Below are 23,986 nucleotides of genomic sequence, written 5' to 3'. Positions count from 1 at the left end.
CCGTCAACAATTATTTGGAACTGAGGTACCCAAGTTATAAGTACCCATGCTTGTCCTAGATGGGCCTCTCCATATCAAGCTCCTTCCATTTCCTGAAACCCAAAAAGGTTTTATTTTAGAAAAGGGGAGATGGAATGGCAGTTAGCAGAAAGCTCCCTCAACAAGGAAAGCCTTGGTGGAAAACATCGTGCAAAGTGAAGGGATTCATTTTTTTTTAAGCATGGGGGAAATAGAGTGTCAGCATTTGAGCAACATCTCATCAGGAAGAGGTGCCACACTATGCTGCTTGAAAGGCTCAGGGCAGAACCTCACAGAAAATATCAGAAAATAAAACCAGATTGACCCTAACAGATTTCTGCAGTCACCATTACAAAGTTCAACAAAGCAAAATATGGCTTCTCATTCAGCTGTTGCAACACAAGCATCTTAGTTCACGCTCAGGAACAGCCTGTTGAGGTAAGCTAGCATACACCAGTTGTTCATGAATCTACTCACCCTCTGGCCTTCTTTCCCAGGTGGCCCCTGAGGACCTTCTATTCCTGGCACACCCTGTAAATATACATAGTTTAGAACATTTCTCATTAATATTGCTCTGTTGTACTATGGAATTCAAAATGTTAGTGAGAAAGACTTCACTAACGTTTAATCAACCAACTTTCCCTGTCCAATATCCATATATTGGTTCATATCTACTTATGGGTAGAGCTGCAAAATGTTAAATGTGTGAAAAGGTACCAGTACATAGAAAGCTGCAGCTGCAATGGAAAAGGCTGCTGGGTTAAAATTGCTGCAGTTCTGATCCTGCATCGCTTATGCGATCTAGAAAGACAATGCACTAGAGAAAACTGCAAATGTTGAAAAGATGACGATGAACTTATTTTACTAATAAATGGCAGCCTCAACATCTGATCACTCCACACACTGTTTTCTAGACAGTGACATTATTATTATACACTCTCCTCTTTCTCAAATGGTGAGAAGTCAAAGGGCAGAGGTAAAAGATTTTGTTTCCTTTGAATTACTTAGCACTAGATATTTGTAGTGTGTTCAAATATGCAAGCAGTGAATAATGGAGGCAAGCAGAAGCTCCTACAGGAGGGAGTAAAATGGCCAACTTCACATCAGATCCCTAGAGAGAGTTCCTATGTACTCTTAGGAACTTCCGCATCAGCCAGCTCAGAACCATCTTTTCCCATCTGTCCCAGAATTCAAGTGGCAAAACAGTTTTTAGTTGTCTCTCTTGGCATTTTCAGACATTTAGTGTGTGAGTACACTGAATGGACATGAGTAGGAACAACAGAAAGCCCCACTCACTATGCCTGTTCAGTTTACTGTCTGAAAAAACCCTATATCCATGCAAAGCCAAAATTCATAATGTTTACTCAAATGGGAACCGTATAAGCTTTGTTTTTATGGCACCCACAGAAGCCTTCATCGGTACCCCCAGCAGGGGCCCCAGACTCTGATTCTTTTTTAAAAAAAAACCAAATCAAGTCTCTAGCCCTCATAGGAAGTTATGAAGCAAAATGTGCAGGTACTCTTCAAAGCAATTTATCTGAAATAACCTAGCCTGTCTGTTCCCATCTGCCAGTGTTTTTAGCCAATGAGTGAAGTGAGAGTTGAGATTATAAGTGAGTTTGGACACCAAGCAGTAAGAATCCCTGGGGTCACATCTGAATCAGGAATCATAGTTTGTTTCATTCCAACAAAACATTACCAGTAAGCCCAAGAACAAAACCTTGGCTATAAATCATGATTTCTTGGGAGTGGAACAAATCACAAACCCTAGTGCAGACATAACACTAAACCAGGGATTGCAGTTTCATTCCTTCCAAAACTAGTGGTGGACAGGGGGGCACATTCAAGGTAAGCCATTAACTATGCTTTACTATGACATGCAACCTGAATCGATGTCTTTAGGTCTCCACCTAAACTCATACATTAGTTTTATAAAATCCCTTTGCAATGGAATGGGAAAGTAATCATGGCTAGCTCACCCCACTGATTTTCATGGGACTTGATTTAAACTCAGCTATTGTTCTCTGAATTTTAGAATTTATTCCCATGTTCTAGAACAGGAATAAAGAAAATTATGTTCAGTGGTGAAGGCAATAAAAATTGAAAAGAATATGGGAGATACTAAAACTGCTAGATTACATGCCTCAAAGGGAAGGTACTGCTTGATTAAATTAATACTGTGAATCATTTTATATAAAATTTAATCACTTCAAGGCATTCCCTCTTGCCCCTTTAAAAAAAAACCCACCATTCTTCCTGCCAGAATCGAAAGACCCAAGAATATTATTCATACCTTATTAATTAATCACAAGGTATTTCTTTTGTTGCATTTATGTGAAATGTTAATAAGCTGAGGTCATGAAGACTTTTCTGAACCACTGTGGCCAAAATTGCTACTATTAGTTATTACATAGCTGTAAGCTAAAATTAAATGACATCTTTATAATGTGATAATGTATGTATAACATGTTCAGAGGAATAAAGTACTGGATAAAGTCAGGATGCATTGTGTTATGTATAAAGAAAACAAAACATATTATACCAAATCCAACAAACAGATTTTCTACTTTTCATTGTTCTACTAAGAGTTTGAGGGTGAATATGAAAGGTTGTATCTAAATAAGTTAGAGTAGACCCACTGAAATTCATGGATCAAAATTAAGTCTTAGTGATTTCTATGGGTCTGAGTTCAACAAATGTTGACTACAACCTAGTGTTCAAGGGTGTGTCAGAGCTTCCTTATTTGCCTGTATATGTAGATCAGGTCACAGTCAGACAATCACAAACTATTAAACCATCTCAGTCCTTTGACACCCGATATGTAAATTTTCAGAATCCACACTATTTTTGTGACTGCATTTTTGTAAGTTTTTAAAACTTTTTTTATGTTGTATTTTAAATTGTTAGGGCCTTAGAATGAAATGTGAATAGTAAATAAATAAATAAATAAACAACAACAACAACAGTAATGGAGATCTGCATTTTCTCATAGGTAATGTGGCTGGGTTGTGGTGATATTGAAAGAAAATGCAAGGAAGGAAGTACTGGTAGAACAGGAAGATATTAACAGTTAAACTTTTAAGTATTCTCATTTTTTCTTTGTGCTTGCAGTGGTACTTACATCTATTTTATTCTAAGGGGGGGTTCACGATCTTTCAGTTTAAAAGACTGCACTATTAACACACAAGAGCTTACTATGCGAAACATCCCAACTATATCATTTAAAGTCTTGAAGGGGGGTTGCATTGCTGCATCGCAATGAAGTGCATTAGGAATGGAAAGAAATTGAATGATTTTACATCATTATCCTAATGAAAAATATAATATCATTTTTGTGTCAATTGCAGAGTCTGCAGGGTTGTTGTTTTCCAAAACATAAATCTCCTCAGGGGGCCAAAAAAAAACCACATATATTACTCAAGCTTTCCTGCATAACTGTGCAAGGGAGATAAAAATAGCCTAAAATGACAGCAACATATTCTGATTCTCTTGACAGGTTTACCTTGACAAGATACTCCCACTGCATGCAAATAAAATTAAACAAGATTAAAAATCCAAGAGCACAGTACAGCACAACCTGCCCTGCGTGCGGGAAGGAAACTCTGCTCTTATTCTCCAATACTGGAAGCATGTGACCAAAGTTGCAGACAGTCAGCTGCAACTCTGTTCTTTAAATTATTGGATCAAACAGCAACTATACTGGTATAAATGCTATGTGCAGAAAGATCCTTATACACTTCTATCATGTCCCCGTTTACTCATCTTTTGTTCTAAGTTAAAAGCCCCAAATGTTGCAACCACGTTTATAGGGAATTGTTCCAGCCCCATGATCGTTTTGGTTGCAAAATGGTAGCCACTGTTGTCTACAGCAGTATAATCTGCAGCTTTAGAGCTTTATACAATGTGTACTCTGTATGTCACTTGTTTGCTGAATTTGTATCTGAAAGTGACCACAGAACGTGTCCAGGCCTGGGTGACCAGCTTCCTCATTCTGTTTGCTTTGCGCTGAACATGTTATCTGATGCTTCATTTGACAAGGCCCCAAGGAGTACGGAGCCAGCATTCCAAGTATCTGTTTAGTAAGCAAATCTTAGGTGCTTCTGCTTGTGACTGACTTAACCCTTGGCTTCTGTGTAAACATTTGGTGCCATCTGGATGAGTATTTTATAACTCTGCAAAGGGATAGGCCCACAGGAACGTAGAGACGGACGCTCATTTTCCTGGGGAACTAAAAGCTACGGATCAAATGTCAAGAGGAATAGTTTTCATATACTTTACAAGAGAGATCACTGTACCACCTTCCTTCACCTGTCACTCTTGTGACATGACATGCACAGGCTTAAGCTCTCGATGCCAGAAAGGAGAGGGGAGCTTAGCCAACTGTGTCATTTCGGAGAAAAGTCTCTGACTTCTTTTGCCTTATTCAGCACCTTGACAAAACTATGAAGATAATGCTGTCATGTCTGGTGTTCAATCACTGGACGGGCCTAGTGATAAACATTCAGTATCTTAGACATGAAAACGATTCCTATGCAGTCCTCAGTAAATTAGGCTGCCATTCCATTTGATTCAATGGGACTTACATCCAAGTAGACATGTCTAGAACTGTGGTGTTAAATCCTCTTAATGTTGGGTAAATAATCTAGCTCATATGATGAGGTTAAAAATTCAAGTTTTAAATTAATGCTTTTAAAACAACATACTATAATGTATAAATAATGTATTATTAAAGGTAATTATTATTCAGCATCTCCTTGGTAGCCCAATTCAAAATACATTTTATTGGAAATAAATCCAACTGATTTCCCCCCCCCCTTAACACCCCCAAAAAGAGGTCTTAATCCACATTTTTTAAAAATATATAGTGGGCTTGACCCAGAAATCCCAGGTAATTTATATGCCAGTTATGCAAATACCTTGGTTAATATAGTGATGCTGACGTGTAGAAACACAAGTGTGACTGGGGTGTTAAATTATAAGTCCTGTATAGGTAACATGCTGCTTCTTAAGCATTAAAAAGGAAGAGTACTAGGCTAACTCCGTATGAAAGTTTCCTGGCTGTGATTATAAGTGAAGGTTGAACTACCGGTAAGCTCATTCAAACTAGCAGCTGCAAGTGCAGGGACAGGGGACAAATTTGATTACATTCACATTTAAAGCTTAATTTGCACATTTTGAAACAAAATGTGGAGCACAGCCATCCTTCAAAAATCCTACTTATCAGAATTTTTGCAACACAGTTCTCCAACCTATGTTCATAAAAAAGGATGTTGGGAGAAAACCCATATAAAATGAATATATTTGTGAAAATAACATACAAAAATGCATTTACGAGGATAAATTGCTTGCCAAAAACATGTGTGTTTGTCAAAACCGCAGACAATAATGTGTTAAAATACAGAAACCTGGAGAACTCAATGTAAGAATAGAAAAATGAGAAACTGAGAGAACTGAAACTGACAGATCCTTCCATCCCTAATGTAACATTGGATAATGATTAATTTTTCCTGCTGGGTGTTCTAAATGTAGTTGTAATAATCACTGCCCACTAGTATATGGCTAGTATATGGATGACACACGGCTAGCTCTCTCTCTTCATTTCCAACATGTTATCCTACAGAAGCAGTTGGAGTTCTAAAACAGTGTTTCGGGGCAGTTCTGAATTGGATATGGGTGTGGATGAACAAACTGAAGCTTAATTAGAGATGCCATGAGAAATCTAATAGGCTGCACCAGAAATGAGCATCCCTAATTGAGTCCTTGCAAGTAAGTTCAAATTGAGCAGGGAATGCTTGAATGCCCATCTTTGACACCTCTGCTTCCCCCTTTCCTTACACCCTGAGGGCCCAGTGACTCACATGTGGTAGTGGGGGAGGGGGGGGTCCAAGATGCTCCAGATTCCTGGCAAAGTGCCTATTCCCAATGGGACTAAGATTACAAATCCCAGCTGCCGTAGGAAGAAAATATGGTGCTATTTGCATCAGTTTCCACTAGGGAGAAAGTGCTACAGCTTATCAACCCTTCTTTTCCTATACATGTCCCCGATAGCCTTACAAACACATTGTATGAAAAGAAAGACCACTGCCTCCATAGGTACATCAAGCCAGCAATCTTTTCCTTTGTACAGTTCCCCATGAAGGGACTGCACATTATGACATACATCCACTTTGTGGGAGTGTATTAAAAGACATTTCCCCCCTGTGTGGCTGCAGAGGAGGTATTAGCTGTTCTGAACACCTATAAAATGTTGTTGGAAGGAAGAGGAAGTCTGCAGGTCACCTTGTAAGTGGAGTATGAACCCAGGCACAGATTGGTTAATAGATTATGTGGCTTAATCCACAAATCTATGTTCCATTAATGAGTCTGGGGTGAGCAAAAAGGGTAAGGTTCACTCCAAAACATGGAGAAAACCAGAAATTACTCACTGCTACCTACAATCCTTCAGTTGTCCCACTGAAGACATTGCCAGATATGCAAGGTGGTGAACAAAATGGCAGAATTTGTTAAAGAATGCTTGCATGGCTTTGTTTCATACATTCAGAAGACAAGAAAAGTCTGGGTGGGAAAACACAGTGTGCACAACTAAATATATCTGCTTTTCCTTATACTATTTCAGGATTGAAAATGCTATAATTGCAATAGTATGTTACAAATCACTGGATGCATATTTTATTTCAGTAAAAGAAGTGAGTAGCTCATTTAACTATCTTATTAATAATCTACTAACAAGTGCAGCATTAGGCAATCCAAAAAATAAACATTGACATGCATGAGAACAATCTCTTCTTGCTTCTTGTCTAGCATACTTACACTAAGGGCAGCTGGTCCTGGAGGTCCCATATCTCCCTATAAAATTAGGCAGAAACCAAAAATCAGTGCTCTTCTCACTCTAAAAAATATTAATTACATTTTAAAAAAAAGTATTTTATTGATTTTTAAAAACAGGAACACGCACACCTGAAAGATGAGTACAGGATTCCATCTTTGAAAGGAAATAAATCCAAAGCTGAACATCATAGCTGGGTGAGGTTTTGAACTAGATCTGCCTGGTATTTGCGACCTGGTGCGGGCTCCCCAGCCTCCAGAGCCATGCCATAGCTACATGGCCGTTGCTCCGTCTCCTGGGCTAGCCACCAAGGCTGCAGGGCTCCCGCCTGGCCCTGGTTCAAATCAGCCAATTGGCAGTAGCCCAAGGGGCGGAGCAAAGGCCAGGTAAGGAGGCTCCATGTAATATGTGTGTGTAGAGGGGAAGGGATCACTTTGTTGGCGTCCATCACTCTTATGGAGGGAGGGAAGATAAATGGATGGCATAAGCTTTTGTGGACCAGATCCCATTTTGTCAGATGACCAAAGCATTCATTGATATATAGAGAGAAGAAAGGAGGAGGGGAAGGGATGTTTTACAAACTGAGAGCAAAGGACCAAACAACTGAGAGTGGTGCAGATGTGTCACATTACTATGCAGAACACAAAGGAATACAAGATCCAATCAGCAGAACACAAATGAATACTAGATCCGATCAGGTGTGACCCATTCCCAACTCCTGGGCGCTGGAGGTGAACAGGCTCAGCAATATGAATTGGGCAGATCAATACCTAAAGAGGGATAATTACAAAATAATTAAACTATTTATAAAATGCTGTAATGTAAAGGTGAGGCAGACGCGCTTGGCTTAGCACACATAATACTTGTCGTTGCAACGCATTTACTTGCTTGCAGGGAAGATGAGTAGAAGCAAGGAGAGAAATGGAGGGGCTGCATTTTTCCAAAGAAATACAAATTGCAGTTCGTGCTCTCCTACAATGTGTGTATTACCAGCACAGCAAATGAGCAACCATTACAGATTTATTTGTTTTTCAATAATCTCTCAGTGATACAGAAATAATTGCATCAAAAACCAGAACAGTGTAATTATATGCATATTAAATTTATGAACAGTGATTGTTCTAAAGCGATTTTTGACCATTTTCCTCATTAAACAAGCCTTGTCTGGATATTCTGGCAAATCATTAGGATTTAGTTATTTGCGTATCCACACACAAATGAATTACCTTTTCTCCCTTTATACCAGCCATTCCAGGATCACCGGGGTCACCTTTCAAACCCTATGGATTAAGCAAAAAACAATATAATAAAGAAATGTACCATTACTTCAGTAATACATGAATGCATGTGCCAGCAAAATAAAGCCTTGAGGCTTCTTTAAAATTGCAACCAGAGCAGTGAAGCATCAAAGAAGAACCAAAGCGCTGTAGCAGGTTGTATGAATTACTTGACATAAATTATGAAATGCATATGGGAATTTTGCAACACTGAAAGACTAACTCACCCCCCCCCTTTCACTTTTGTAACTTTTTTTCTTTCTTTCAACACATTAGCTTATGGAAACAAAGGGGAGCCAATGCACTCCCCACTAAATTTTCAGTTATTTAGAGAAGAGAAGACAATTCATGAAGTATCCAGAATGTGCGAGAGATTCAAAAGCATGCCTGTTTAACAGGAATAGTCTTCTCATTACACTAAAAGACATTTTGAACCAGAGAATAGACTTCTCACATTTGGGGATCAGATATAGACATAAGAGTTATAAATGCAATGTGAAATGTGATAAGATGTAGTAGTACTATTACTAAAATTTGTGTTTCCCCCTTTCTACATAAATATGTTCAAAGCAGCTCATAACAGAACATCAAAAATGCAAATCAATACATCCTTACAATGACAATCAAATACAATTTCATTTTGAAACATGACAATCCAACAAATAATTCATAATATAAACATTATGACATTTAAAGACGCCATAAAACACACTTATCTTTAAATTCATCAATTAATGACATTTCTGTTCAATTAATGTCAACAATATTATTGTTAGCATTAGTATTGGTGGTAAAATAATTTCTATTATGTAATATACTATGGGTCACAGGAATTTATTTCTGGCTAGTCTGGCAGATTATAGTTTTTAGAAAAAAATAAAAACAAATGCAATACAATGAATGAATATATCACCACTGTAGTATCAGCTTAGGTGGCTGAGATTGGCACAGAAAAAAAGTTATACATGTTATTCTATAGGAGAATCATGATTCATGACCCGAAGTCCTCCTTCCCCCTCCTTCAAGGTTTCCTAATACTATAGCTAGTTTTTTGGTAACAGGAAAGCAAATGGCACTAAAATGATAAGCAACATCTGTGCTCTGGGGAGAACAGAAACATTAAATCAGTAAGTATTCAAAATACTCGTATTTGTGCAACTTCACTTCCTGCAAAAATTACATTAATTCACCATCTGGAAGAAAGATCATTTAGAGCTATATGAGCATTTAAGTATCCACTTTGGATTAAATGGTGGATGTTGTCAATAATTCTGATTTAGCTTTGATGCGGCCTTTATTATGCATGCCAGCAACAGAAGAGTTAAATCTGAAATAGTCTTTGATTTATCAAAAAGAGACAGGCCAAGCAAAGGAAAAAGAAAGTGAGAGGAAGGCTTCTCTATGGCTTATTAATGCCTGTGCATGAAATGGTATAAATGCAAATCATGATAATCTGATTTCTGAATGAATGTTTAAGGTTTCTGAATTGCTATGGCGTGAAAGTGGAATTGGTTTAGGTGGTAACTTTAGAACACAAATGGAATAATATATTTCACCAAAGAAATCACTTCTGTGACTGTATTTACAGGAGAGATGGAACTGAGAAACATATGCTATGGCGTAATAATTCCACATGCTCAATAAATCCATAAACCTCACTCACTCCTAACTGGTGTGTACATAAAGGTAAAGGTAAAGGGACCCCTGACCATTAGGTCCAGTCATGTCCAACTCTGGGGTTGTGGTGCTCATCTCGCGTTACTGGCCAAGGGAGCCGGCGTACAGCTTCCGGGTCATGTGGCCAGCATGACAGAGCCGCTTCTGGTGAACCAGAGCAGCGCAAGGAAACGCTGTTTACCTTCCCGCTGGAGCGGTACCTATTTATCTACTTGCACTTTGATGTGCTTTCGAACTGCTAGGTGGGCAGGAGCTGGGACTGAGCAACAGGAGCTCACCCCGTCGCGGGGATTCGAACCACCGACCTTCTGATCAGCAAGCCCTAGGCTCTGTGCTTTAACCCACAGCGCCACCTGCGTATGTACCTAGCATGATGCTATTTAGAACTCTGTTGCTTAATTTGCAAAATGAGTGAGGTTGAACCAGGCCAACATTTGTCTGCCCTTATTTGAATGTAACTATCTTCTCCCAGGAGTCTTTTCCCAGGATGGGAAAATGGGAAGATAGGAACTAGTAGATACAGTCTGGCTACATAGAAGAGGCCTCATGAACTTGACTCCTAGGAAGGTTGCCATCAGCAATAGTAGTTTGCAAGTAGTAAGCTGAAAAACCTGTATCAGGTTAGATGCGTGCCCTGCTATGATGGATCATTCTGAACCCTGTTGGAATGTTCCATCGCTGCTGAGTCAGAATTGACAGCTCATCATTCTCCACCACAACCAGGATGAGGTGGTTAGGTCCTCTCTGTGCCAAGAGCTAGAACTGTACAAGTGTAGAAACTTTGGCCATTTGCAGTTTGACTGATGCTGCACTTAGTCTGAGGTTCTGGAAGTGATAGTGAGGAACATACCCTATCGTGAAATCTGTGCTTGGTGCGACACAGCAGAACACAATGTTGCTGACTGTGGGTTCCATTCATGTGCATAGCAGGCATGATACCAAGGTCACAGCAAAGATAGCAGCTTTAGTAGAATTAGCATACCAGCATTAGGAGCTGACGAGCATTGTGGCTGAAAGGGTGAGGTGCTACCATTGCCTCCTATGACTGTTCCCTTGCTGGCAGCAGCCTTTTAAGTTCAAGTTAGGGTGTCAACTGAACATTCTCCTTGCTGAAAATAGCATGTATCTGAGTCATTAAAGAACTTTAGCGCTCTGGCTTCCGTCTAAGATCTAGAACCTTCTCTCATTTGGGCCTGCACGTACATGTTCCCAAATGTGAAATTGCACAGGGGGAAATTTAAGATTATTATGCTACATTTCATATTTGAGCTCAAAGTACAGAACAGACATGTAGTGCACTAATTGAGAATGGAGCACAAAATTAAAAATAGCACTTCCCCCCTTTAAAATTCCATTCAACACATGGGTATAATCATTTCCTGGCCAATGCTCTCCTGTATTCTAAATAGTCATGTAGTTAACCATGGCTATCTTTACTCATATGCACCCTTCTCAAATGATGTGCTACGTGTGCCACGACATTGAACCCAAACACAAAGTGACAGTATGAAGACATCTATAAACATACAACTTTACCATACACACACACACACACACACACACACACACCAGCTGTGAGACGGGTTTGGAAAACTGGTGTTAAAGCTAATTGGTTCAATTGCCTTCCTAACAAGAATGTACTTTTAAAAATATACAAAAAGGTTGCATACAAAGTAAAGACAGCTAGAATTTCAAAGATGGTAATCATGTCAGTTAGCATAGCCCTGTGACCTGCTTTTCAAATTAGATTTTTTTTAACCCTACCTTATGCTGGTTTCCTGACTATAAGCTGTTTTTAGAGAAGTCACTACACAAGGTGATAAGACAGCCTGGAGTGACATCCTGTTAACCCATTACCCTTTTATTGCTCCATAAATGCTTGCTGTTTTTCTTCTTCTGTTCTTTCAAAAGCTTTTCATTCTTATACAGCTTTTTCATTCTTATACCAAACAGCACTGATAATTGTGAAAAGAAAGAAAAATGCTCATTTTGTGAAGAAAATGGAGAAAAGACTAACCAATGCAGAAAGGCATTCTAAGAAAAATGTGCCTGCTTTAGTACCAAGGGAACTAAAAATATGATAGCAAAAAAGCAAAGTAAACAGCAAAAAACCCAAAACTCTCCATGCACAGGAATATAATCAACTGCTAAGAAAATCAATGCAATCAGGATGTGCACTTGGGTTAAGGCCTGTGTGGCGTTTTCTTCTATTACTTTGGGGGTGTTTTTTCGGGGTGTGTGTGTGTGTGGATTTTATTGTGCTAGCCAAAGGCCATGTTGTTGTTGTTGTTGTTTATTCGTTTAGTCATGTCTGACTCTTTGTGACCCCATGGACCAGAGCACGCCAGGCACTCCTGTCTTCCACTGCCTTCCACAGTTTGGTCAGACTCATGTTGGTAGCTTCGAGAACACTGTCCAACCACCTTGTCCTCTGTCATCCCCTTCTCCTTGTGCCCTCAATCTTTCACAACACCAGGGTCTTTGCCAGGGAGTCTTCTCTTCTCATGAGGTGCCCAAAGTATTGGAGCCTCAGCTTCATCTGTCCTTCCAGTGAGCACTCAGGGCTGATTTCCTTAAGAATGAATAGGTTTGATCTTCTTGCAGTCCATGGGACTCTCAAGAGTCTCCTCCAGCACCATAATTCAAAAGCATCAATTCTTCAGCGATCAGCCTTTTTTTTTGGTCCAGCTCTCACTTCCATACATCACTAGTGGGAAAACCATAGCTTTAACTATACAAAACTTTGTCAGCAAGGTGATGTCTCTGCTTTTTAAGATGCTGCCTAGGTTTGTCATTGCTTTTCTCCCAAGAAGCAGGCGTCTTTTAATTTCATGACTGCTGTCACCATCTGCAGTGATCATGGAACCCAAGAAAGTAAAATCTCTCACTGCCTCCATTTCTTCCCCTTCTATTTGCCAGGAGGTGATGGGACCAGTGGCCATGATCTTAGTTTTTTTGATGTTGAGCTTCAGACCATATTTTGCGCTCTCCTCTTTTATTTATTTTATTAAGGATTTTCTTGTTTTACAAAGGTATATGCAATGTCTCTCTCGTATTTTTCCATGCGGCATTTTTATACATCAGTTTCATTTGTTGAGACATTAGGGAGGAAGGGGGGGAGAGAGGTGGGTGGGGTGGGGTGGGGTTGTTTCTACTTTACTTAATATATGTAGGGTTTGGTGTCAGCGTTGTTTGTGCAGGTTCTCTGTTGTTAGCTTGTGCTCCTTTGATAGTGAGAGAGTTCGGGGTTGGCGTAGGGTGTGATTGTTCATTAGTGGTTGGCTGCGGTGGTCTTTGGTTTCCTGTGTGAGTGGGGTGGGTGAGTGTTTTTGATCAGGCCAGCCATATTGATTTGTATGCTGTCGGTAGATTTTTGTCATTGTCTTTTTGGGCTGCGTGTGTGATGAAGGGGAACCATACTGAGGTGAAGTCGTCTTCTTCTGTTTGTCCCCCTGTCTGTTTCAGCTTACTGGTTAGCTTTTCTAGTAGGCTGTTTCCCATACTACTTGGTACCACAGGTCCATGCTTACTCCTGACAGGTCTCTCCAGTGTCTGGTTATGATGTTTCTGGCTGCCGGGAGTAGGTGGGTTATTAGTTCTTTGTGGTGTAAGTGGGCGTTGTTATCTTGGAAGATGTTTAGTAGGACCAATTCTGGGGTGATTTCTAGCACTTGCTTGGTTATCTTACATATTTCTCATATGGTTGTTGTCCAGAATAGTTGGATTTTAGGGCACTCCCACCACATGTGGAGGTATGTGCCTGTGGAAGTGCACCCTCTCCAGCAGTTAGGTGAGGTTCCTAGGCGTATTAGCGCTAATTTTCTAGGTGTTAGGTACCACCTGTGGGTTAGTCTCAGGGCGAGTTCTTTTCTTTTCATTGATATGGATTTAAAGGGAGGTTTAGACCACATTCTAGTCCATTGGGTGGGGTTGATTTCATATCCTATGGCCTCCTCCCATAGTTTTTTGATTGCATCTAGGGGGTTTGTGGGATTTTTTTAGTAGTAATTTGTATATTGCGGATACCATCCCTCTGCCGTGTCCTTTTGTCATTAGGATGAGATTTTTGAAGGCTGTCAGTGATCTAGTTGCTGCTGATTTTACTGCTGGGTCGCTCTCCTCTTTTATATGCAAAATTCATCATGCGAAAGGCTGGACTGGATGAATCCCAAACCGGAATTATGATTGCCAGAAGAAATATCAACAACCTAAGATATGCTGATGACACAACCTTGATGTCAGAAAGTGAGGAGGAATTAAAGACGACATCTCAGGTACACTTTTCTATTTTCAGCTTGCAAGAAGATAAACTTCCAAAAGCTGAAAAGAGCTTGGAATGTAGAACAGATAGAGTTACACTGGTCCACATGGGGCCTCAATGGAGTGGGTCTGGTGAGATATAATACAAGTACCACAACAAATAAGCCTCATTTCTAGTGGAAAAAGAGAATCTTACCTAACAGGGCACCATGACACAGAATAATGCCTCTCCAGCCTTCTAGCTGTACTCAACCCAAGGGTTAAACGCAAGCACAATCTCCTTACTTGGGAGAAGACCCATGCAACAAACAGGTCCTGCTACACTCTTTTTCAGAGCACAGCAGGAGGGGTGTGTCAAGCATCTTTGCTTATGCCTAGTCATATATTCAAGAACTCTGCTTATGAGCCATTGAACCAGGTGCTCTGTACCGAGAGTTGATGCTGAGACTGTATGCTGATTTTATCAATAAAGTTTGGGGATTTTTCAAGCTAAGAGTCTGAATCAGGCTTCCTCAACCTCGGCCCTCCAGATGTTTTTGGTCTACAACTCCCATGATCCCTAGTTAGCAGGACCAGTGGTCAGGGATGATGGGAATTGTAGTCTCAAAATATCTGGAGGGCCGAGGTTGAGGAAGCCTGGTCTGAATCTTTCATCCAAGGGTGGGAGCCAGGAAAAGTGCAATTGGTGTGTGTGTGTGTGGAGGGGGGAGATACAGAGAAAGAGAGTGACTGTCTGTGTGCAAGGGAGTATATTGTTTTTAAAAATGTGTATCAGGGTTTACTTCAGCATCAGTGGTTTTCTCTTCTCACTGCTGTCAAAATAGCCCAGGCACACTTCCTTTCTCACAGGATACAAAATAATGTTAGGAATATCAGGGAGTGCTAAAACTGGCCCCAGCGGAGAATGTTTTGACACAATCCTCCAAAGATCTCCTGTTTATGTTAAATATGAAAATAGTTGTTTTCAGGTGCATACATTAAAAAAGAAGTTAGGAAGGTAACATAGATTGGATGCCAAGCAAACTGGGAATAGCAAAATGAATGGCATTCATAATCCATATTTATGCTGTTGGCTGGATTTGAAATTGTAGTTCCTGACTGACGTGCTGTGTGTCTCCAGTGTGCTGAATGGTAAAGTGGAAGGTGCGCATGGGGAATTAACAGGCAGTTTTTATATTCAAACCTAGTTCCTTATAAGACTAACTAAATAAGACAGCAAGTACAAACCATCTGATGATGGCAAGGAAGTTAACTATTGGGGATGGACTTTCACTGTTTCAGGCTTATGGCTCCAGAAAGAAACAATTTTTTCACATTAGATAGATGAAAAATTTGTAGAAGCATGGGCAGGAAAAGAAATAAGTGTCAGCCTGGAGGACTTCTTCCGTTTGCAGAAGGGGGGTTGACCAAGCAGAACAGGAGGCAGAAAAGTGATTTTTGCTGATTGTTTTCTCCCCACTGTGGTGCCTCTACCACCTCCCCCATGCTGTTCTGGAGAGTTTTGCCAAACTTTTGGAGCAGATTTGCAGAGACCATAGGAGAGGAGGAGGAATAGGCAAAAATCACTACCCCTCCTTCCGTTAACAGAGACTTCTACTACATCAAAAGTCCCTCTGCAAATAGAAGGCGCCATTAGATAAAACCCACTGAGATTAAACATATGTGTTGGGCGCAGGTAAGTAAGGTAAAGGTAAAGGACCCCTGGACGGTTAAGTCCAGTCAAAGGTAACTATGGAGTGTGGTGCTCATCTCGCTTCAGACCGAGGGAGCCAGTGTTTGTCCACAGACAACTTTTCGGGGCATGTGGCCAGCATGATTAAACCGCTTCTGGTGCAATGGGACACTGTGACGAGTGCCAGAGCTTACAGAAAAGCCGTTGGGCGCAACATAAACTGGAGCCATAACTAACTTTCTGCGCACACCCACCCACTTTTGAGTGTTTGGTCCAGTGCAGCAAACTGATATCCAGTAAGCAGTAGCAGCCAGTATGCTTGGGCAGACCTTCCCAACACTGCTACCAACCCAACACCGCTGTCACCACAGTCCAGCTGGATGTGGCTGGAGAACAGTGACGGCAAGACAGAACTGTGCACATGTACTGGCTGGAGTGCTGGATGGGCTCCATTAGTGCTGGAGTGCTGGACGGGCTCCATTATCCATGCAGTCTCAACATCACCATCACCCTTGCCCCTAACCAAACCCTGTGCAGGTAAGTTGTAGCAACACCAGTGTTAGGGTGGCTCTGTTTCGCCACAGTGGCTGCTGCTGACTGGAAGAGTTAACAGGGTGCCAAAAACACAAAGAGTAGCTATAATATAAATCACTGAGGATAGGTAAAACATCAACTCACATCTCTTCCAGGTGTTCCATCTGTTCCTTGCTCTCCGTTATCTCCTTTTTCACCCTAGGAGGAAAAAACAAGCAATTATTTTAACGTTCTTCGAAAAGCATATCTAAATGGAGATCAATTATGGAAAATTTAAAAGAACAATGACCATTTTCAGTATAACCCATAATTGCATCGGGAAACTATTGCATTTTATTTTATTTATTTATTTTTGCACTAAGTACAGTTGAATTCAGTCACATACAGCAAATTGAAAACGTATAGCATCACAACTCAATGGATTCAGCAAGCTTTAGTAATGTTCAATGGATTCAGTAATGTTTAGTAACAGAATTCAGAACCAGGAAGGAAAATGCTGCGATAAAACTACAGTGAAATTTGCTAACTGAATTTCAGTTAAGAACAGAGAAAATTTCAGATGCAAAATAACTACAATTGGCATTAATTATTCTTGTTTTTCTATCATTTGTTCACATCCTCCATATTATCACCATCCCAGCAACTTTCAACCTGCATCTGACAGAGCAGGCTCCGGTCCATGAAAACTTCTCAGAATAAATTACAGGTAGGTAGCTGTGTTGGTCTGCCATAGTCAAAACAAAATAAAAAATAAAAAAATTCCTTCCAGTAGCACCTTAGAGACCAACTAAGTTTGTTCTTGGTATGAGAACAATACCTGAATATATATATCTGAATACTTCAGGTACCTGAAACTATATATATATATATATCTGAATACTTCAGATACCTGAAACTGAATCTGTATCTGAACAAGTGTGCATGCACACGAAAGCTCATAGCAAGAACAAACTTAGTTGGTCTCTAAGGTGCTACTGGAAGGAGTTTTTTTATTTTTTATTTTGTTCAGAATAAATTAGCTAGACTTTAAAGTGCCACAAAAATTTGTCATTGCTACTATATTATCCTAGCAGCTTCTGCTTAGAAAATACTGGCTTAAATTGCTATGGAGATGTCATCAGAAGTACCACAAACACAAAAACTGGGAACGGATGGTTAGTAGACACAAGCTTTACCTACACAAACAGTATTGCAACTGCAATCGAGCCATTATAGGATCAATCTGTAAATTCCCATTCAAAGAAGATAGTGCAGTAACCAAACCCTATAACAGACGAAGTTGGGTGCTAGGGGGAGCGGGAGATAACAGCCTTGCTGCTGCAGCTTGCCCTGCTGTGGTGGTGGCCCCTTTTTAAAAATCATGGCAGATGTAGAAACCAGGACTGAAGAGTGGGAGTTCTCTTCTTTCAAACAGTGAGCTAAAATTAAAGAGAAATGGCTCTCCTAAATCTTGGGCTATTAATGTGGGGAAAGTGGCAACCGAAAGTGGTGTTTATTTGAAATATGCTTTTAAGTTACCTTACTTCCTCCCCCCCCCACCGCCTTTTAGTATACATTGTATTTTACCATTCTGTTTAGATACTGTTTCATCTTATTGTTATTTTATTATTGGTTTGTGTATAATTGCCTACTGACATTTTGAGGCTTTTCTTTTATGGTCCGTACCTTAGTGGTAGAGTATGTGCTTTGTTTGAAGTTCACAATCCCAGCATCTCTAGGTAGGGATGGAAAAGACTTGCCTGAAACCTTGTAGAGCTGATGTCAGGCAGTGTAGAAAATACTGAGATAGATAGACCAATGGCGTGGCTCAGTACAAGGTAGCTTCCTATGCCTTTGTGAAAGCATCCCCAAACTCGGCCCTCCAGATGTTTTGGGACTACAACTCTCATCATCCCTAGCTAACAGGACCACTGGTCAGGGATGATGGGAATTGTAGTCCCAAAACATCTGGAGGGCCGAGTTTGGGGATGCTTGCCTTTGTGGTTCTGGCTTTTTTTTTTTTTTTTTTTTTTACACTTTTTGTCTTACTGTTTAGCTGTCAATTATTCTTCTTCATATGATTTTGGTTAACAGTCAGAGAACCCCATGAATTTTGCACGGTCACCATATTCCATACAAAAAGGAAAACAACTCGGAAGAAGAACCACACTGTTGTCAAAGGAGAAACTGCTTGTGCCCTAAAGATAATCCATCTTAATGTTACTTGCAAACAGATTTAATAAAAGTTGACAGTCCAATAAACAAACCAAATAAGTTCCAAGCCGCCCTGTTAAAAAAGAAGCAATGCCAGAATATTTCCCATATATGATATAGGAATAGCTTAATTATACAACCTATGTCTAATAAATTCCACAAATTCTACCTCAATCTTTATTAATCTGGTTATTCTTCAGTCAAGCAAACTGATAAATCTTTGAATAACATAAATCTACCAAAACTTCCTCAAGAAGATGCAGAAAGGCTTAAAAGCCCGGCTGCACTATTAGAACTAAAGCAGTAGAATAGCGAAAATATTACTAAAGCACAATGGCTGAATAGCTTCACTAATTTCTATATATTACATATATATTTTACATATAGAAAATGTTATTTTTTTAATTAGAGACTGTTTTAAGTAAGATAAAATGTGTAAAATAAATATATTTGTATTCATATACATTATATTTACCATTAAAAACAACTTGCCTGCTACCTTACTGCAAAGCAACACATGGAAAATGCAAACTGCAGTGGTGAAGCATAAAGCATGTTCAAACCCTTCCCCCAAACACCTTTCTTCTGCTGACTAGTGCCTTCCCACTTACCCTTCAATAGCACTGTGGGTGCATACATATAAGGGAAACATGCTTTTCACTGGAAAAGTGGCAGGTTGTTCCTAAGTCCAAGAAAGAGGAAGGCAGCCTGTTCTAGAGAGGTGGGGGGAGTGTGAGGGTTGGATTTTGCCTGAAGTATCAGGTGCACAGTGGCCTCAGTGCTACAGGATGCCTTTTAACAACTTGCCAGCCACAACTATTCCTGGACAGAGATAGCAATTCAGTCAGTGGCTGCCCTCGGAGCTGGACCTTGAAGATGGTACAGAGACAGCAACAGATGCAAAATACCATGACCATAGTGTTGATGGGCCTTTCTGCAAGGGACCATGGGATGCTAGTCCTGAAAGATGTTCCCTGGCTGCCAATACATCACTGAGCATAATTCAAGGTGCTAATTTTGACATATAATGCCCCCAAAGGCTCAGGACCTGTTTACCTGTAGAAACACCTCTTTCCGTACTGCCCTGCTTGGACTTTGAAATCAGCTGGGGAGGCCCCTCCAATAATCTCTTTGAATGGGGTCAAAGGGGTTATGATCCACCAGAAGGCCTTCTGAGCAGTGGCATCCTGGTTTTGGAACACCCTTTCCTCTAGCGTTAGGCTGGCACTGATTTTATCCATCTTTCGGTGCCAGCTGAACACCTTCCTCTTCATGTAAGGCCTGTGCTGGAACAGATGTGAAAGATATTGGCAGTTTTATCTTCTGTTTCTTCTTTTCTTCTTGTATTTTAAATTGTTGTTGCCTACCTTGGGATAATTTATGATTAAGGGCAGGATAATCATCTTATAAATAAAATAAAATAAAGTGTCAGGCTCACCCTTCTCTATTTCACTACAAATCGCTCTTTTGCAGCAAAGAATGGGTCTGTCAAATTTTATTGCACACATTTGTTTGTAACACTGTTAAGACTCTGGAGGTTTTCATCTTTAGGATCAGTTTAGGTGTGTTCACCTTGGTTTAATGAACTATGGCTTATTCAACCAGAACAAGTATGGTACTCACTGCATCTTCCCCCTGCCTTCTCTCATGCGCTGTTATGAAAGACCTTTGTGGTTTGTTAACCCATAGTTTCCAATTATACCTGAACTTGGAAACTGAAGGTTAATATCAGATATTAAACCACAGTTTCCCAGTTCAGATGTAGCGGAAAACTGTGGTTTAAGAAACCCCCAAAGACTTAAATTATTGCATGTGAGGCATGAGGTAAAGGCACAATACTTACTTCTGAACCAGGCATTAGAGTACAAGGAACCTCTCCATCAACACAGCTAGTTAGCTGATTTTTGAAACACGTCTGGCATGTTCTTAGGTCTTCACTATTTTATAACTGCTTGACTAAACCTGGTGACTGCTCAGCTAAGCAAAAAAAGGCAGCCAAGAGGTAAAAAATAATAATGTATTATTAATGGCCCTATTGTTGATTATTCCTGTTTTTCAATGTGGGCATTGACACGTATAAATGAGAAGCCTCTAGCAATTACTGAGATCAGTTTCTACTGAGCCACAAACCTGAGGCTGTAATTTGACTTGCATATAGGTGATCTCTGTAATCCCACTGACACTCCAGCAGCTGTGTGTGTGTGTGTGTGTGTGTGTGTGGTCACAACATATGGCTAACTTTTAAGTAGGTGAAATTAAGGACAGCCACAGAACTTAAAATGTAGATTCACTAGGTTCTGAGAATGAATGCTATTCCTGAAAAATGAAAGGGGTTCTGTTTCTCTAAACTACCATATCTACCAAAGTTGAAACTTGGCCCTTTAAAAAGGAGTACAGTATCAAAGAAGAGTCTCTATATTATTCATCACTTTAATCTGTTATTGTAACAGTCCAGAACTAAGTTGACTCAACTAAGACGATTTCTGCTCCATGTTCTTAACTCAAAGCTATTTCTCCAGTGTAAACAATACAGGTGTACCCTGGAACTTTCTTCCAAATTTTATGCCTACTACTATATACCCAGTTTAATGTTTTGCAGGCTAGCAAATTTATAAAATATTTTATAAGTGTTTTTATTTTATTTTATAAACTTCGCTTATGTTCCAATTCTAGAACCTTAAAACTGATGTCCTACAATTGTTGTGGAGTTGCAAACCATCATTTGGGGCCGTCTGAGCTAGAAAATAGTTGTAGAACCCAAAGGCTAGTGGCCGCGATATGCCAGGGAAGGGAAAAGAGAGATCCAGATGGAAATGGAAGAGTGGAAAGGAAAGCAGAGAACAAAGAATAAGGAAGCAATTGTTAGAAACTCTGGTTTCATTCAGTGAATATGGTGCATTCTTCTTCCCTTGAAGTCTTTATTATTTCCTTGAGTCTGCAAACAAACCCATCCTATCCTTCACTTTTTCCACATTACTGCTCATTACTTCTAAGAGCCCTGTGTCTTTTTATAATTTACTACTGAATTCCAAGAGTGCCACAAAACAGTTCCAATAATGGCTGGTGGGGGGGGAGGGGAATCGTATTCATGGAAGCAGCTTTTTGTTGTTACTGCTGCTGCTGTAGGGGCTCTATCCCCATATTGCATGGGTCACCATGAACAGAACCTCCAGTCTTACATTACACTGTTCAACACACACACACACACACACCACCCCTTAAGTGTACTTGGTGTTCAAAACTACGAGCACTTAACAAGGAATTGCAGTGAGAAAGAAATGAAGGCATATCAAGGTCAGTTGGTAAACAGGTGTGACTAGATGGCGAGTTGAACAGATCCATGCCTGGTTCACCATGTGGCAATACTAGATAGCACTGCCAAGTTTGCAACTTAAACTGCCATACTGATGCAAGACTTCAGGATTGAGTGGTGGCAGAATACACATGGACTTTTAAATGACCACAATTAAATGACCACCTTGCTGCGTTGTGCATGGACCCACTTCACTCATATTCTCACCATATCAAAATGGGGAGTTCCCCTGCTGCGCAAGCAACTGAGTAGTTTTCCCTATCCTCTAGCACACAGTCCTCCACAGCTCATCTCCAAACATCCAGCTTCTGCCACTACCTCAGCTGCTATCTCAGAACATATCCAAATCACCCTGGCCAAAACCAATGCATATACTCAGTGCCCGTTTAAAAGCCCTTTAAAGACAGGAGAGTACCTCAGGAGAAGACTCTAGGCTTCAAACTTATTTCCCTAAGTTTTTCCCCTACTTGGTGCACACACTCCCCACATAATGATGCCTTCAATATTTCACCTCACTTTCTCCCCATCTTGTAGTGACAACAAATTAGAGGGAAGAAAAACACTCCCTTACTTTCCTTTCAAGAGCACTGAGGTAGCCAACATGATATCTGAGAGGAATTCAAGCATATCTCACGTCCCCTACCAGCAGTCCTTACTAGAATGACATTCACAAAACAAATGCTGCCTGTTCTTAACCCTGAACAAAGTAATTGGATAAAAAGTCGTAGGAAGCCATGCTGGTCCATCATTTGGGGGGGGGGTTTAAAAGACACAGTATTATGATACCTTCATGACCCAAAATTAGGTGTGAGAAACCTGTGGCCCTCCAAACTTTGTCAACTCTAAATCCCATCAGCCTCAGCCAGTGTAACTATTGGTTAGAGATGATGTGGGTTGTAGTCCCACAATACCTGGAGAGCCACAAGTTCCCTACACCTGCCCTAAATTTGGCAACAAAATTACTACTACTAGTAATCTAGGCATTACTACTAATTTATAAAGGTCCCGCTCCACAAGTCTCTGCCAAGTGAAGCGTGGCAGGTACCTGAACTTGCAAGTTATTTGGGATGCTATGAATAAAGCATAGATCTCTGAACAGGATTTGTCTTCTCACATCGAAGCCTTTAAATTCCTACAAATGGTCTTCAGCAGAAAGGTTGCCATCTTAGATGCTGAGAATTTTCATGTACAAATATTTTTATAACAACAATATTTGCAGTATAACAAAGTGCAAGGGGGACACTGCTGAATCCATAAATGAGAGATTTTAAAAACAGATTAGACAAGCACCTGCCTTAGATGTGATTATGAGTAGCGGATGAAATACATGACACTTAAGGTCACTTACAGGCCTAAATTCTATAATTAGCCATGCATTTTCATGACTGCCAGTTTACAACTCCATATAAATTGGGTCCAGATAACAGTGATAGTCAGTCATTTCCCCTCCAGATGTTTGAATTTAGCAAATTGGAAAACTGAGCTGAAGACACAGGCCTTTAGGCCTTTGTTCTGGTTTGCAGACTGATATCTGGTATGAAGGCTCTCCAGCTTGGAGGCGTTCCCTAGTTGCATTCATGCTGACTGAACCAGACTGCTCCCAGAATTACTGGAAGGATGCTCTCACAGTAAGATGAAAAACCTTGAGAATAGAATATAAGTAATAAACAAGAAATGGGGATGCAAACATATCTCTTGGGATCACATAGCCCTGATCCCCACCACACATCCCCATATGCAATGTTCATATGCAATGTTCTTCACGAAGGCATAACCAAAAAGGCTTTGGCGACAAACAACCAGAAGAATATAAGAGAAGCAAATTTTGAAAGCGCCCTTACTGCTCACACAATAGGTCAATAAATCATATTTTAAGATTGATTTCTGATTTCTAGCTGGAGAACATTCGAGTCCTTACAAGAAACAGAAACTAGCCCCGTTCCCTTTTCTTTTAAAAGGTAAGTCAGGAACCAATCTTTTCCTGTCAGTAGTTGACAAATGGCATTACTCTCACATAATGCATTTTTAAGACATCAACATTTACTGTAGATTCAGCAGACTGCTACAATTGTTGTTTAGAGACTAGCAGATTCCACACAGTGATTACAACAATGTCAAATGTGTGATGGACTGGTGAGCATGTATTGTAAAGCCTCAGCGTCACAAGCTTCTGATACCAGTGTGACTTCTCAGTTTATATTTCTGCAAGTTCCTTA

The 23,986-nt window shown here is 40.2% G+C and overlaps 1 protein-coding gene across 1 annotated transcript in view; it reads right to left on the bottom strand.

Annotated features, from left to right (window-relative positions):
• COL19A1 (collagen type XIX alpha 1 chain) overlaps positions 1–23,986 on the bottom strand; it is a 177,188-nt gene that overhangs the window by 70,354 nt on the left and 82,848 nt on the right. Inside the window, exons 13-16 of the mRNA XM_033143221.1 lie at positions 16,409–16,462; positions 8,071–8,124; positions 6,829–6,864; positions 496–549 (exon numbers count right to left, since the gene is read on the bottom strand). Coding sequence (XP_032999112.1) covers positions 496–549; positions 6,829–6,864; positions 8,071–8,124; positions 16,409–16,462 — 198 coding nt within the window. The remainder of the gene's footprint in view (positions 1–495; positions 550–6,828; positions 6,865–8,070; positions 8,125–16,408; positions 16,463–23,986) is intronic.

Source organism: Lacerta agilis, chromosome 3, assembly GCF_009819535.1.
Source record: "Lacerta agilis isolate rLacAgi1 chromosome 3, rLacAgi1.pri, whole genome shotgun sequence".
Classification (NCBI taxonomy): Eukaryota; Metazoa; Chordata; class Lepidosauria; order Squamata; family Lacertidae; genus Lacerta; species Lacerta agilis.
This window is presented reverse-complemented; position numbering and strand designations above follow the sequence as displayed.